At 38.5% G+C, this 17,343-nt stretch overlaps 1 protein-coding gene and 1 long non-coding RNA gene across 5 annotated transcripts in view; one reads left to right on the top strand and one right to left on the bottom strand.

Moving 5' to 3' along the window:
- Positions 1-17,343, bottom strand: part of SPATS2 (spermatogenesis associated serine rich 2) — a 143,040-nt gene that overhangs the window by 35,903 nt on the left and 89,794 nt on the right. Inside the window, exon 3 of one of the 2 annotated variants that reach the window (XM_082741196.1) lies at positions 890-969. The exons of the other annotated variant lie outside the window; for it this stretch is intronic. Within the exon in view, the coding sequence (XP_082597322.1) occupies positions 890-969 (80 nt within the window). The remainder of the gene's footprint in view (positions 1-889; positions 970-17,343) is intronic. 2 annotated transcript variants of the gene reach the window in all.
- The window catches only part of LOC309869704, a 102,889-nt gene that overhangs the window by 45,846 nt on the left and 39,700 nt on the right, over positions 1-17,343 (top strand). Inside the window, exon 5 of one of the 3 annotated variants that reach the window (XR_014314328.1) lies at positions 4,033-4,147. The exons of the other annotated variants lie outside the window; for them this stretch is intronic. This is a non-coding gene — a long non-coding RNA (uncharacterized lncRNA). Of the gene's footprint in view, positions 1-4,032; positions 4,148-17,343 lie in introns of those variants that run through there. 3 annotated transcript variants of the gene reach the window in all.

Here is a 17,343-nt window from a genome sequence, read left to right as displayed (position 1 = left end):
TACAAAATGGACTGTAGGCAAAACTTACAGATTCAGTGATAAAAGATCCTGTTAACTTAAAATGTGAAAGTGTTTATATTAGTCAACCAATATAGTATATCTGTAACTCCATAATCAATAATATACCTTTTTTTTTTTAAAGATTTTATTTATTTATTTGACAGACAGAGATCACAAGTAGGCAGAGAGGCAGGCAGAGAGAGGGAGGAAGCAGGCTTCCTGCTGAGCAGAGAGCCCGCCGATGCGGCGCTCGATCCCAAGACCCTGAGATCATGACCTCAGCCAAAGGCAGAGGCTCAGCCTACTGAGCCACCCAGGCGCCCCAACAATATACTTTTTTTAATAAAATAGAGAAAGCACATAGAGCGTTTATGTTTTTCTCAATAAAACTCATTAAGGGTTATATTACTAAAATCACCTGTTTTTCTTCCAGAGGATTACTACTTGGAAGGTCTATTTCTCTTCTTGTTCTGAACTCTCCAAATGTATGGAAAGATCCTACTCAGGTTATTCCTTAAAGAACACTGCCAAATGAGATACATACTTAGCCATCTATTATATATTATGTTATAATATTAACTAATATTTATCATATTAATCATACAAAATCATACTTTACTTTTTAATTTTATTTATTTATTTGACAGAGAGAGATCACAAGTAGGCAGAGAGGCAGGCAGAGAGAGAGAGAGGAGGAAGCAGGCTCCCTGCTGAGCAGAGATGCGGGACTCGATCCTAGGACCCTGAGCCGAAGGCAGCGGCTTAACCCACTGAGCCACCCAGGCGCCCCCATACCTTACTTTCTTAATGAGTTTGTGTAGGCACTGATTGTATTAGCATCTAAATTTTACTGACATTCAAGTTTATTATCCATAGTAACTAGTCATACCTTCTCTTTCATGTTCTCAAAAGCTCCTCCCTGGGCCAATACAGTATTGGACTGCAAATCAAAAATGAATCCTGATGTATCTGCAAGAATAAGAATGAAAAAATATATTCAACAAGATCCAAAACTAACATGTGATCCATCCCCCAAATGGAAGGGCCATTCCAGCTGCTTTCCTCTCATTAACAGTTAACAATTTAGTTGCTATTTTGTACATTCTATTCTATATATAACTGATAACTACACTGGAGTTAAAATTACAACATTTGACTTTAATAGAAACTGTCAAGAGCTACAAAAAGACACTAAATACATCAACTATATAAGACTGTCCAGCAAACCTTGACATCTTTGTTAACTTCCTAAATATAAAAGGCCCTTTAGAAATGTTGCAAGTGAATAGTTCCCAAGGTGAAATTTAACACAAATGAATCTGAGAATGTGAATATGAGAGCTTCTATACCATTATTAACAACACAAGAAACTAATTTCCATCTTCTGGACTGCACCACACACTTTTTTTTGACTAAAAAATCCCTCAATACATTCATGTTTGTATCCCCAACATATTGCTTAACAAAGCAATGTACCTGAGCTTACACTATGAGCACAAAATGGAAAAACAGTGCAATGTGACTGATTACAAAAAGTTTGGCTTCCTTGCGCTTATAAAGAAAAGGTTATCTGCAAATTTAATCAATTTCTTTACCTTGGCTATGTGATCCATAAATTACCTCAGCTTTAACACTTGGCAACCTTGTTTTAATCTAATGAGATGCAATGGCGGGACATGGTTAGAGTACTTCTCAAGTTCTGATGTGGATACTTATCATCTGGGGAATCTCAGGTTAAAATGCAGGTTCTGATTTGGTAGTTTGGCTTGTGGCCTAAGATTAGTACTTGGCAGTATCAACACTGCCGATCCATGCGCCGTACTTGGGAATAGCTTGGGAGTTAGAATTTCAACAAAGTAAGCAAAAGGAGAAATTTTAAGAAAAGAGGTTGCTGTGGTTTAAGTGTTTGTGTGCCCACCCCCTACTCCCAGCTGCTACCACCCAGCACTAAATTCGTATGTTGAAATCCTTAAGTGTTAGTGTTATATAACGGTATTAGCAGTAGGACCTTTGAGAGATGAATAGGTCCTGAGATGGAGTCCTCATAATGGGATTAGTGCTTTTATGAAAGAGACCCCACAGAGCTCTCCAGCCCTGAGCCCTGTGGTGGAAGCTCGCAATGAGAAGCCGGCTGCAGCCCAGAAGAGGACCCTCACCCTACTATGATCTTAGACTTCCAGCCTTGCAAACTGTGAGAAATAAATTTCTGTTGTTTCTAAGCTACCCAGTCGGTTATGGCAGCTAGAACAAAATAAAAAGAGGGGTATAAAAAAGAGGGGTATAAAAAATATAGTAATATTCTAGTACAGTTTCCAAGTTCTTTTGCTATCATTATAAATGTGTTTTAATTAAAGCCTCTTTTCAGGGATGAAAGGCACAGCATAGGGAATACAGTCAGTGGTACTGTAATAACGTTGCATGGTGACAGGAGCTACACTTGTGGTGAGCACAGCATAATGTATGAACTTGTCAAATCACGATGTTATATACCTGAAACTAATGTAACACTGTGTGTCAGCGATACTTCAATTAAAAATAATAAATATTCATTTACAATTTAATCCTGGTTTTCAAATACTTCCTGGTTCCTATGAAGACTGGTAATTCATAAGTTAGAAATGTAACAGCATCTTGGTACTAAAAGTGGAAAAGAGGACATGAATAGAGTCGATGTTATTCCAAGAAAAACTATGACTGCCAATTGCCAATATAACAGTGAATTATTTTTTTTAAAGATTTTATTTATTTTCGAGAAAGCACAGATTGAGAGAGATCACAAGCAGGGGGAGGGGCAGAGGGAAAAGCAGACTCCACAATGAGCGAGAAGCCGGTTACAGGACTCAATAGAATACCTGGACTCTGGGATCATGACCTGAACCAAAGGCAGACACTTAACTGACAGAGCCACCCAGGTGTCCCAAAACCATGAGTTAATTTATATTTAACATCTGTAATACTGGCAGTTTTCAGACTGTTGCCTAAATTAAAAATTAGGTTGTACTTCAGGCAAACTCAGTATTTAAGTCTGAGTTTTCCAGATGACTATATAACATGGTTAACTCTCAATTATCTTTATTAACTGAGAAAAGTTTTTGAAAATCCTGTATCGTCAAAATACTATCCAGTAACCTACTCAATTGCTACAGGTTAGCCAAATGATTTAACTTGGATGTTATAAGTTCTCTCCCCTAAAGACAAATTAATGAGCAATGAGATGATTCAAAGAATGTCAACAATCTTATTAAAGAATCAAACCATCAAACTCTTTTAAGGTGGAAGCAAAAGAGCATTTTGGCGCCTGTATTTAAATGAACTATTAGTATTACTAGCTTCTTACACATCATCTAACACTTTATTTTTATCCTTTAACAACACATTAGATTAGACAAAGTACAAAATTAGCATAAGTATTATTAGGGTTTATCTGGCATACATACCGGTTAAGGGTAACGATTAAAAATACATAAAGCGGTCAGGATCGCAGTAGGAAACAAATGGCACACTCAACTTGGGAAATCTGAGCAGAGTTTAATAAAGGGAAAAAATTTTTTTTAATTTTATTTATTTATTTGACAGAGATCACAAGTAGGCAGAGAGGCAGGCAGAGAGAGAGGAGGAAGCAGGCTCCCCGAGGAGCAGAGAGGAGCCCGATGTAGGGCTCGATCCCAGCACTCCGGGATCATGACCTGAGCCGAAGGCAGAGGCTTTAACCCACTGAGCCACCCAGGCGCCCCAAAGGGAACATTTTCAAAGGTGCTAGTAAGGAAGAGGGAAAGCAAAAGATACAGTGCAGTATCCTTGGCTAGTAATAGCAATGTGCCTGGCTACCCTGAAGTTATAAAGAGATGTGGGAAACAAGCAATTCCTGGAACCCAGAGACTCAGGCTCTTTCATCTGTTTCATCCGGTATGGAGAGGGCCACAGGCCCATAGCTATGACCTTTGGTCAAAGGACAGTGACCTCCCTCAGGGAAAGACTGGGAAATAAAACCACCACCTCACTCTCCTCCCTGTCTCTGATCTCCTGCCTCAGGTGCCTGCCTAATGGCCAAACCCAACTAGAAGTCAAGAGCAAGAAAGCCACTGAGATAGTGCATACAGATCAGCCTCTCACGGCACAAATGCGAATTTCATATTTATACTCTGAATCAGAAGTTCACCAAAAAGGTAAAGCAGTAATTCAACATCTTAACTTGCCTACTCACCTGCTAACACTGCCTCATTTAACTTAAACCAACAACTCAAGTAGATTAAAAACCTTGCTTCGGGGGTCCCTTGGTGGCTCAGTGGGTTAAAGCCTCTGCCTTCGGCTCAGGTCATAATCCCAGGGTCCCAGGATAGAGCCCCACATTGGGCTCTCTGCTCACCAGGGAGCCTGCTTCCCTCCCCCCCCCTCTGCCTGCTTCTCTGCCCACTTGTGATCTCTCTCTCTGTCAAATAAATAAATAAAATCTTAAAATAAATTAAAAAAAAAAAACACCTTGCTTCAATGAACTGGTTTTCAAGTGCCTCTCAGTATTATAGATAAAGTCATTTTTTGTTCCCATCACTAATATTTAGTAACTTAACAATTTTCTTATTTTTTCAAGCAAAGACAGCCTAAGATTTACTTAATTCCAATGGTAGGAAATGAGGATCTCAACCTTCGATATCTATCCTATGATAGAGAATGTGTGTACTCTGCAAGAAATAAATCTTTTTAATAGATTTTATTTGTCAGAATGAGACAGCAGGAGTGCACAAAATAGAGTGGCAGGCAGAGGGAGAAGCAGGCTCTGCGCTGAGCAAGGAGCCCATATGGGGCTCAATCCCAGTACCCTGGTATCATGACGTAAGCTGAAGGCAGATGTTTAACTGACTGAGCCACACAGGTGTCCCAAGAACTAAATCTTAAAGAACAGTTCAGTTTGGGGCACCTGGGTGGCTCAGTGGGTTAAGCCTCTGCCTTCGGCTCGGGTCATGATCCCAGAGTCCTGGGGTTGAGCCCCGCATGGGGCTCTCTGCTCAGCGGGGAGCTTGCTTCCACCCCCGCCCCCCGCCCCCAGCCTACTTTCGATCTGTCAAATAAATAAGTGAAATTTAAAAAGAAAACAGAAAGAACAGTTCATTAAATACTACTCTCACATAAGACATAAAGGATACCAGGAAATCTGAACTTTTTACCACTTATTTCACTCAATTAGGAACCACCTCAGAAGTTTCTTGGAATTATTTCAAATAGCACAATTATTTCAAATAGAACATTTTGGGAAAAGTATGTTATTTACAGTATCACTGACATATTTGCAAATACTGCAGACTTTGTTTTTATTGTTTTTGCTGGCTTCAAAAATCAGACAAAAGTTGTTTTAGGCACTGAGGATGACACAGAAATATCTGAGTCTGATAATACCATGTGTCAAACCAAACCTGAACAAGTTTTTTTTTTTTTTTTTAACTGAGGTATAATTGACATATATATAAAACACTACATTAGTTTCAGGTGTACGACGTAATGGTTCACAATTTATATGTATTATGAAATGATCGTAATAACTGTAGTTAACATCTGTCACTATACATAGCTACGAAATTTTTTTTCTTGTGACAAGCTCTTAAGATCCACTCTTTCAGCAACCTGCAAACACGCAACGTAAATGAACTAGGGTTACCATGCCGTATATTACATTCCCATGACTTCTTATTTTTACAACTGGAAGTTACTTTTTGACACCCTTACCCATTTTCACTCCCCGTGCTCTCTGGTAACCACAAATCTATTCTCTGTATCTACAAGCTGGTTTTTGTTTTTTAATATTTCATGTATAAATGAGATCATTGGATATTTGTCTTTCTCTGACATTCACCTGGCATAAGGTCCACATTGTCACAAATGGGAAGATTCCCTTCTTTTTACGACTAAATGATATTCCATTGTGTGGGAAGTTCCTTTTTTTTTTTTAAAGGTTTTATTTTTATTTATTTGAAAGAGAGAGAAAGAGATCACAAGTATGCAGAGAGGCAGGCACAGAGAAAGAGAGGAGAAAGCAGGCTCCCCGTTGAGCAGAGAGCCCGATGCGGGACTCCATCCCAGGACCCTGAGATCATGACCTGAGCTGAAGGCAGAGGCTTAACCCACTGAGCCACCCAGGTGCCCAGTTCCTTTGTTTTTAACGCTGAATAACATTCCTGTGTGTGTGTGTGTGTGTGTGTGTGTGTGTGTGTACACACATTTTCTTCATCCATCCATCTACTGCCACTGAACGGTTGTTTTGTTATCTTGGCTATTGTAAATAACAATGCAATAAACATGGAAGCGCATATATCTTTCTAAGTTAGTGTTTTTGTGGGATAAATACCCAAAAGTAGAATTGGTAGATCCTGTGATAGGTCTATTTTTAACTTCTTGAGGACCTTCCACACTGTTTTCCATAGTTGCTATACCAATTTACATTCCCACAAAAAGTATGCAAGGGTTTCCTTCTCTCCACATCCTAGCCAAAACTGTTTTTTTTTTTTTTTTTTAAGATTCTATTTATTTATTTGAGAGAGAGAGAGAGAGCAAGGGGAGGGGACGGGGCAGAAGGACATGACCTGAGTCGAAGGCAGATGCTTAACTGACTGAGCCACCCACTTGCCCCAACACTTGTTATTTCTTGTCTTTTTGATAATAGCCATTCTAATAGCTGTGAGGTGTTATTTCATTGTAGTTTTGATTTCATTTCCTTGGTGATTAGTAATGTTGAGCACCTTTTCTTTTTTTCCCAATAAAATTTTAATTTAAATTCAGTTAGTTAACATAGAATGTATTATTAGTTTCAGAGGTAGAGTTCAGTGACTCATCAGTCTTATATAAAATCCAGCACTCATTACATCATGTGCCCTCTTGAATGTCCATCACCCAATTACCCCATCCCTTCATCTCCCTCCCCACCAGCAGCCCTCAGTTTATTTCCTATGGTTGAGAAACTCTTATGGCTTGTCTCCCTCTCTGATTTCATCTTGTTTTATCTTTCTCTTCCCCTATGATCCTCTGTTTAGTTTCTATGAATTCTACAAATGAGTGAGATCACACAATAATTTTCTTTCTGATTGACTTATTTCGCTTAGCCTAATACCCTAGTTCCATCCACATCGTTGCAAATGGCAAGACTGCAATTTTTGGTGGCTGAATAGTATCCCATTGTATAAATATATCACATCTTCTTTATCCATTCATCTGTCGATGTACATCTGGGCTATTTCCATGGTTTGGCTATTGTGGACATTGCCGTTATAAACATTGGGATGCAGGTGCCCCTTTGGATCACTACATTTGTATCTTTTGGGGTAGATACCTAGTGGTTGAGTGCCTTTTTATGTACCTGTTGACCATCTACCTGTAAGTCTTCTCTGGAACTGAACCTGTATATCTTTTTTAATACATATATCTTAACAAACTTTGAAACAGTCTAAATCTGTTGATAATCTATAATTTCACCTGAAGACCATACTGTATTGAATGTTTTAAAACTCATTTTATTAAAAGTTCTGATTATATTCATACCTATCAGAATGACCATCAAAAAAAGAGAGAGAGAGAGAGAGAGAGAGAGGGAGAGAAAAAGAACAAGTGTTGACAAGCACGTAGAGAAATTGGAATCCTCATACACTGCTGATGGGAATGTCAAATGGTATAGCTGCTGTGGAAAGCTATATGATGGTTCCTTAAGTAATTAAATGTAAAATTATTATGACCAAGCAATTCCACTTCTGAGTATATACATAAGAGAACTGAAAGCAGCAACTTAAACAAATATTTCTGTATCTATGTTTATAGCAGAATTATTCACAATAGCCAAGATATAGGAACAACTCTTAAGTGTCCATCAATACATGAATGGATAAAGAAAAAATACTGTGTGTTTATGTGTACACACACACACACCATGGAATATTATTCAGCATTAAAAAAGAAAGGAAATTCTAACATATACTATAATATGGATGAACTTTGACAACGTCATGCTAAGTAAAAAAAAGCCAGTCATAAAATGAAAAATGCTATATGATTCATGAGAAAAAAACAATTTCAAGAGACCGGTTATTTTCTTTTAGGAAGTTGAATATTGACTGGCTATGTTCAGGCTAAAGGAAAACTTTAGGTTATTCAGCTGCTCATGAGATACATTTCTGTAAGAACTAGCACTTAACCTCTTCTCTTGAGTCTACCTTTTAATTTTTAAGAGGAAGTTGATACAATTTGAGAAAATATGACAAGTGATTGTCACCCTTCTTGGGTTATCTGTACATTTAGGTTTTTTACCTGTAGGCTTACTTGCATTTAACTGGAGGATGGCCTCTCTTTGACCATGGTGAAATATGAATAATTTTGTTACCCAGCTTGTTTTATGTATGTGTAAGGAATATCAGTGCGTAATAACAAGAATCTGAGATCCTTAGAAGAAAGGTGATATACAGGTACTGTTAAAATAATGGCAACTTGAGAACTAATGTCTGGTGAGTTCAGCACTAAGGTTGTACAGCATTAAGCCTGGACTCTGTCCTTGATTCTGCTATAGGTTTTTTATTGTGTGACTTTGGGTAAGAAATGGTACAAGGACTGATTTTTCTCATCAATGTAAAATTAAGTTAAAGTATTTTGGAAGAGATTATAATTCCATCTTTTTCTTCACTTGTCAGAAGGGATAGTACAGTAATTTGCCGTCATCTATGTTAATGGAAAAACATGTAAACAATCAAGAATCCTAAATTTTTAGTTGTTATATTCAAAGATACAAATTCAGTAGCTCCTATAAGAATCCATGCCCGGGTCTGAGTCCCCTCTATACTTCTCTCTACTGTAAGCAGCCCAGAATGTGGGAGATAGGCTTTTCCAACAATGTAGACAACCTGCTCATAATCACATTGAATTCACTTCAGTACTTTTCACCTTTTTTTTTAAAAGATTATTTATTTATTTATTTGACAAGCAAGTGAGATCACAAGTAGGCAGAGAGGCAGAGAGAGAGAAGAAAGGAGGCTCCCTGCTGAGCAGAGAGCCCAATGTGGGGCTTAATCCCTGGACCCTGGGATCATGACCTGAGCCGAAGGCAGAAGCCCCAACCCACTGGGCCACCCAGGAGCCCCACTTCAGTACTTTTCAAAGAGACTTAGTGAGGGACGCCTGGGTGGCTCAGTTGGTTAAGCCGCTGCTTTCGGCTCAGGTCCTGATCCTCGGGTCCTGGGATCAAGTCCCGCATCGGGCTCCTTGCTCAGCCGGAAGCCTACTTCTCTCACTGCCTCTGCCTGCCCCTCTGCCTGTGTGTACTCTCTCTCTCTCTGGCACATAAATAAAATCTTAAAAAAAAAACAAAACCCTTTAAAAAAAAAGAGTCTTACTGTGTGTTCATAATATCAGCTAGGCTAAACCTTTTTAGGACCCTAACTAGTAGAGCTTTTAATAATCTCCACCTCATAGTAGTTTATTGCGGAGGACTATTATATGTATTTCGTACTGTGTAGTTTCATAAACTAATGCACTGTTGCTATCCTATTGAGATGATTTTTATTTTTTTACTGGTCTCTTGCACTAGACTATAAAACTCTAAGGGAACAGAAACCATCTATGTCTTGGCTCATGGTAGGTGTTTACCAAATATTTATTGCAGGAATTTGGAATCTCAGTAAGGGATCCCTACATTTTAAATTTACATTAGAAAAAATACTATTTTCTTAACACCTTTTTTAATCAGAATTTTTTTTAAGATTATTTATTTATTTATTTGACAGACAGAGATCACAAATAGGCAGAGAGGCAGGCAGAGAGGGAGGGGGAGGCAGGCGACAGGCTCCCCGCTGAGCAGAGAGCCCAATGCGGGGCTCAATCTCAGGACCCTGGGATCATGACCTGAGCTGAAGGCAGAGGCTTAACCCACTGAGCCACCCAGGCGCCCCTTTAATCAGAAATTTTTTAAATTAATTTTATTTATTTGTCAGAGAGAAGAGACAGAGAGAGAGAGAACACAAGCAGGGGAGAGGCAGGCAGAGGGTGAAGCAGGCTCCCCACCAGACAGCCCGACATGGGGCTCGGTCCCAGGACCCTGGGATCATGACTGAGACAAAGGCAGACGCTTAACCAACTGAGCCACCCAGGCATCCCTAATCAGAAATACTCAAAAAATTTATTTGTGCAGAGCATCTGGGTGGCTTAGTCAGTTAAGCATCTGCCTTCAACTCAGGCCACCATCCCAGCATCGTGGGATCAAGTCTTGTGTCAGGCTCCCCGCTCAGCTAGGAGTCTGCTTCTCCCTCTCCCTCTGCCCCTCTCTATGCTTGTGTGTGTGTGCATGTGTGTTCTCTCTCTCTCTTTCTCACGCTCAAATAAATAAATAAATAAGTCTTAAAAAAAAAAAAATCCATCTTGGTTGCTGATGGCCAAACACAAAAATCTTCTCAGTATATTGCAAGGATACAGACAGTTTTATCAACTGGCCTTCCTATGCATTTCAGATGACTACTGTTATGTTTTACGTGTTCAGAAAAATCCACACTTCCGCTATCAATCTGCTAAGTGGGTCTTCAATGAAAGGAAGTAGGCTTTTATTTTCCTGCTTCATTTTCTTTCATCTGTCATAGTCTTAACAGCTGGTTAAGATTTTTTTTTTCTTTACTTTGCCCCTTTGAGTGCTTCTCCAACTACATTCTGAAGGATGGTGTGCCTCTTCTTCTAAGACAAAGCAATTACATGGGGAAATTTCCAAACTTCTAGAATGAGTTTTGACATTTCCAGGTAGAGCTTGCTGGAAAGTCAGGGTTTTTATTAAAGACAGAAACAAGCAACTGAAACCTACCTCACTCTTACCAACAGATTTTCCTAGGTTCCCATCAAGTGCAACAGAATAGGCTTTTTTCTTTTTTTTTAAGTTCCAAGAATTCTTGAGGGTCTTGTTTAAAAGGTTTACTGGTTCAAATGATAAATTCCTCCATGAATGGCGATTGGATAGGAAATTCTATCCACCTTTCAGAAACCTTCTTAGTAATGTACTCTAGAGAATTGCCAGGAGGCAATGATATTGATTTTAATGCCCAACCTCTTCTGTCTCAATGCCATCTTCCATTAGTTTGGAATTAGTTCTCCCACATATGAAAGTAAATGCACAGCTTAAAACAAATTCTTTCCTACTCCTTCCTGTCCTTCAGATTCACAGGAATTCTACCAGCTTTTCCAGGAAAAAACCCTCAATTTCATAAATTAAAAAAATAAAAGCATTTGAGAACTATAATTTTGTTTAAGATTTTATTTATTTATTTGACAGACAGGGACCACAAGTAGGCAGAAAGGCAGAGAGAGAGAGAGAGAGAGAAGGAAGCAGGCTCCTTGCTGAGCAGAGAGCCCAATGCGGGGCTTGATCCCAGGACCTTGGGATCATGACCTGAGCTGAAAGCAAAGGCCTTAACCCACTGAGCCACCCAGGCGCCCCCAAAACTATGATTTTTTTTTAAAAGAACACAAATCTTCAATTACTAAGAGCACTACATATTCTTTGCTGATTCTAGATCATCTCTGCACAAATATCTTAGTCATAATATCTTATCTATAGTTCCAGAAATTAAATGAATTCAGTTACTTAAAAAATTATGAAGCCACATGATGATTATTTTTATATCTATTTACAGCCAACTTGCAAACTTTTTAATGGAATGGGGCACTAAAATAGAATAAAAATTAAAATATAGTTAAGTCTTTATTTCCAAGTAGCAAGAAAGGCTGTCATGAGTTTTATGTTTCTACTTGTTAATCTCTCCCTGCTTTTGGGGAAAGGAAAGATAAGTTGTGGAGCACCTGGGTGACACAGTTGATTGGGAGCTGACTCTTGGTTCTGGCTTAGGTCATGATCTCATGGTCCTGGGATTGAGCCCAACATTGGGCTCTGCATTTATCCTGGAGCCTGCTTAAGATTCTCTTCCTCCCCACCTACCCCTCCCACTCATGCTGTGTCTTTCTCTCTCTCTAAAATAAATAAATAAGGGCACCTGGGTGGCTCAGTGGGTTGGGCCACTGCCTTTGGCTCGGGTCATGATCTCAGGGTCCTGGGATCGAGTCCCGAATCGGGCTCTCTGCTCAGCAGGGAGCCTGCTTCTCCCCCCTCTCTGCCTGCCTCTCTGTCTACTTGTGATCTCTGTCTGTCAAATAAACAAATAAAATCTTTAAAAATAAATAAATAAATAAATAAAATCCTTAAAGAAAAAAATAAATTGCGATGTGGTTAAAAGATGAATAGCCAGTAAAAATAGGAGAAAAAAGAGAAAGCATGGATTCTGGATAATCTAAAAACCAGAAAATCAGTCTGCAAATGAATCAACTCTTATAAAATGCCTCTGGTGAGTTGGTCACTTAAGTCTGAAGTAAAAAAGATTTTTAGCTACCAATGGCCTATTTTTTCTCTTACAAGTCAAACCCTCATTTTTAGATTTCAATAAAATTTATCTAATTAATGAGATTGTTAATTCCTGTTTATTATATAATACATGCCATAGTTCTGGGCTTAAGATGGATTGGGTGAACTGAATGTACCATTAAAAAAATAAATTAGTGGGGCATCTGGATGGCTCAGTGGGTTGAAGCCTCTGCCTTCGGCTCAGGTCATAATCCCAGGGTCCTGGGATCAAGCCCCACATGGGGCTCTCTGCTCAGTGGGGAACCTGCTTCCCCCTCTCTCTGCCTGCCTCTCTGCCTAATTGTGATCTGTCAAATAAATAAATATTAAAAAAAAAAGAAATTAGCTCCTACTGCTCACTGTCCTTCAGATTCTCAAGAATTCTACCAGTTTGGGGTGCCTGGGTGGCTGAATTGGTTAATCATCTGCCTTGGGCTCAGGTCATGATCCCAGAGTTCTGGGATGGAGCCCCACATTAGGATCCCTGCTCAGCAGGGAGTCTGCTGCTCCCTCTCCCTGACATTCCCCTTGCTTGTGCTCTCTGTCAAACAAATAAATAAAATCTTAAAAAACAAAACAAAACAAAACAAAACTCTACCAGCTATCTTAGGAAAGAAACTCAATTCTGGTAAATCAATAAAATTAAAATATTTAAGAACTATGATATTTAAATGTCAAAGAAATCTTTAATTCCTAAGCTCAGTACAGACTAGATGATAGAATTCCTGAGAATCTGAAGGAAAGTGAGGAGAAATAATTTTTTAAACAGTGTGTTTCATTTCATATGTAGGAGAACTAATTTCAGTTAGATCTGAGAGGTATTCTTTTGTCATTGTAAAAGACCTTGCTTAGGATGTTCCTTCTAGCACTGTAAAACAATGAACATCTTCCCCTTCCAGCCCATCCCAATCCCTGTGCTTCAAATGAACAAGTAATCGTAACTGCATAATCTATCTCTAACAAAACAGCCTTGTCTCATAAAATCACAGCACTGCAAAATCTGTCACTCCTTACTCATTAGCCTTCATGCAAGTAAGAATTAAATCTGTCTGCTTCTTCTTTCTTAAACTGGAAAAATCATGTATCAGTTATCTACTTTGATTATAAATATTTCTATTTCCAAACAATTGTTACAATTACCACAAGGCAGATACTAGCTTTTAACTGTTATACTCATGAAGGTAAGAAACATGTTACCTAAATAACACATTTAAGCTCATTCTGTCCTAATAGAACATCTTTTTTAAAAAGTTTTTTTACTCTGGGGGTGCCTTGGTGGCTCAGTCAATTAAGCACCCAACTCTTGATTGCAGCTTGGGTCATGATCTCAGGGTTGTAAGATCAAGCCCCGCATCAGGCTCCACATTCAGGAGAGAGTTAGCTTGAGATTCTCTCTCCTCTCCCTATGCCTTCTCCCCTACTCACACTTGCTCTCTCTCTCTAAAATAAGTAAATAAATCTTAAAAAAAAAAAAAGTAAAAATTTTTATTGTGAAATATAACACATTTATAGTGCACACACACAAATAAAGTATCACAGTTTAATAATTTATCACAGAACAAACACTCAAATACTACTACCCAGGTTAAGAAATAAAACTGAGCCAACTGAGCCACCCAGGTGTCCCTAGTTATTATTTTTAATGTAATACTGCATTGATATTAATTCTTCTCCTTTATGATTAGTACTTCTTAAGTCTATTTAAAAACTCCCTGGGTTGCCTGGATGGCTCAGTCGGTTAAGCACATGTCTTCGTCTCAGGTCAGATCCTAGGGTCCTGGGATCAAGTCCCACATATCAGGCTCCTTGCTCGTGGGGAGCCTGCTTCTCCCTCAACCTGCTGCTCCCCCTGTTTGTGAGCTCTCTTTCTTTCTCTCTGACAAATAAATAAAATCTTAAAAACAAAACTCTTGGGCACCTGGGAGGCTCAGTTGGTTAAGCAACGGTCTTTGGCTCAGGTCATAAATCTGGAGTCCCGGGATCGAGTCCCGCATTGGGCTCCCAGCTCCACGGGGAGTCTGCTTCTCCCTCTGACTTTCTCCCCTCTCATGCTCTCTTTCTCTCATATAAATAAATAAAAATATTAAAAAAAAATCTTTTCCTGAGATGATTTCAGAAACTTGCTACAAAATAATCCACTGCAATTGGATAAAAGTATAGACAGTTGTTAATTACTGGACCTGAGTTATGAGTATTTGGGAGTCCATTGTATTATTTTCTTTTTTTATAAGCTTAAAAATTTCACTAACAAATTTTAAAAAGTGTTATTAAAAACTCCTGGAACTTTTAAGTGATTATAGCAAGGTTGCAGGACACAAGACTAATATACAAAGTCAACCACTTTCCCATATAAAAACAAAGAAGAAGTATTTTGAATTTGAAATGAAAAACAAAATACCATTTACATTAGCATCCCCCAAAATAAAATACTTACATATAAATCTAACAAAATACGCTTAAGATCTATGAGGAAAACTATAAAACTGAGGAGAAAAAGGAAAGCACTAAATAAATAGGAGACATTCTATGTTTGCAGATAGACTCAAAAAATTTGTCAAGATGTCAGTTTCTAACAACTTTTTTTTTTTTAAGATTTTTATTTATTTATTTGACAGAGAGAGATCACAAGTATGCAGAACTGCAGGCAGAGAGAGAGGGGTAAGCGGGCTCCCTGCTGAGCAGAGAGTCCCATGTGGGATTCCATCCCAGGACCCTGAGATCATGACTTGAGCCGAAGGCAGATGCTTAAATGACTGAGCCACCCAGGCGCCCCACTTCCTAACAACTTGGTCTATAGAGTAAATGCAATCCCAAACAAAATTCCACCAACTTATTTTTGGATATTGACAAAATGATTTGAAAATGTATATGGTGAGACAACAGACACCAAATAGCCAATACAATATTGAAGGAGAACAATGATGAAGACCTGACACTACACTTATTCAAGACATATTATAAAACTACAGTCCTCTCTCTCTTTCTGTCAAATAAATAAATAAAATCTTAAAAAGGGGGGGGGGGCTGGGTGGCTCAGTGGGTTAAGCGTGTGCCTTCAGCTCTGGTCATGATCTCAGGGTCCTGGGATCAAGCCCCACAATGGGCTCTCTGTTCAGCGGGGAGCCTGCTTCCCCCTGCGTCTCTGCCTACTTTTGATCTCTCTCCCTGTCAAATAAATAAAGAAAATCTTTTTATAAATAAATAAACAAACAAACAAATAAATAAATAATAAAACTACAGTACTCAAGGCAGTGTAGTATTGGTGGAAAAAATAGACAAAAAAAAAAAAAAAGAATCAATGGAATACAATAGAGAGCTAAGAAATAGACTGACATAGATTTAAGGCAACTGATCTTAGAAAAGGAACAAAGGCAATATAATGGATGTAAATCTTTACAACAGTGCTGCTAGAACAACCAGAAATCCACATTCAAAAAATGAATCGAGATAAAGACTTTACATCCTTCTCAGAAATTAATACCAAATGGATCACAGAACTAAGTGTTAATTGCAAAACTATAGAACTCTTGGAAGATAACAGAATAAGATCTAAATATCCTTGGGTTTTGGAGTGACTTTTTAGATGCAGCACAAAGCACAATCCATGAAAGGAAGAATTGATAAGCTGGATTTCATTAAAATTAAAACTTCCTGCTCTGCAAAAGATACCAACAAGAGAATAAAAAGACAAGCCACAGACTAGGAGAAAATATCTGCAAAAAAACATCTGATAAAGGACTGTTACTCAAAATATAAAAAGAATTCTTAAAATTCAACAATTAAGAAACAACACAATTTGGGGCGCCTGGGTGGCTCAGTGGGTTGAAGCCTCCGCTTTCAGCTCAGGTCATGATCCCAGGGTCCTGGAATCAAGCCCTGAATCGGGCTCTCTGCTCAGCAGGGAGCCTGCTTCCCTCCTCTCTGTCTACTTGTGAGCTCTCTCTGTCAAATAAATAAATAAAATCTTAAAAAAAAAAAAAAAGAAACAACACAATTTAAAAATAGGTCCAAGACTTTAACAGACACCCAAAGAAGAATACAGAGATGGCAAACAAGCATATGAGATGATGTTTCACACCATATGTCATGAAGTAAATGTAAATTAAAACAATGAGATACCACTACACATCTCTTAGAACGGCCCACATCCAGAACACTGACAACACTAAATGCTAGCAAGGATGTGGAACAACAGGAACTCTCATTCACTGCTGGTAAAAAAGCAAAATGGTATAAGCACTTTGGAAAACAGTTTGACAGTTTCTTACAAAACTTACCATGCGCTCCAGCAATCACTCTTTTTGGTATTTACCCAAATGAGCTGAAAACTTATGCCCAAACAAAAACCTGCATAGGGATCGACCGATCTATTTATGTATCTTTATTATTATGTTCAGTTAGCAAACACATAGTACATCAGTAGTTTTTGATGTAGTGTTCAGCAATTCATTAGTTGCGTATAACAACCCAGTGCTCATCACAACACATGCCCTCCTTAATACCCATATCAACTCGATTTATAATTGCCAAAAATTTTTAAAAATTGCCCCAAAATGGAAGCAACCAAAATGTCCTTCAGTAGGTAAATGGATAAAATGTGGTACATCCATACAATGGAATGCTATTTAGTGCTAAGAAATTACCTAACGAGTAGAGGATACATGTCATAAAACATTTGTCCAAATCCAAAACATGTACAACACTAAGAGAGAATCCTAATATAAACTATAGACTTTGGGTGATAACACTGTGACAGTGCAGGTTTACCTATTGTACAATGTGTCACTCTGGTGTAGGATATGGATAATGGGGGAAGGCACCACCCAGGCGCCCCAAGGTAGAAGGTATACAGGAAATCTGTACCTTCTCCTCAACTTTGCTGTAAACCCAAAACTGCTCCAAAAAACAAATTCCATTAAAACACTAAAAATGCTACTACGGAAGAA

This window comes from Mustela nivalis, assembly GCF_964662115.1.
Source record: "Mustela nivalis genome assembly, chromosome: 7".
In the NCBI taxonomy this organism is placed as follows: domain Eukaryota; kingdom Metazoa; phylum Chordata; class Mammalia; order Carnivora; family Mustelidae; genus Mustela; species Mustela nivalis.
The sequence above is the reverse complement of the archived record's forward strand: the minus strand, read 5'-3'. Positions and strand labels throughout refer to the sequence as shown.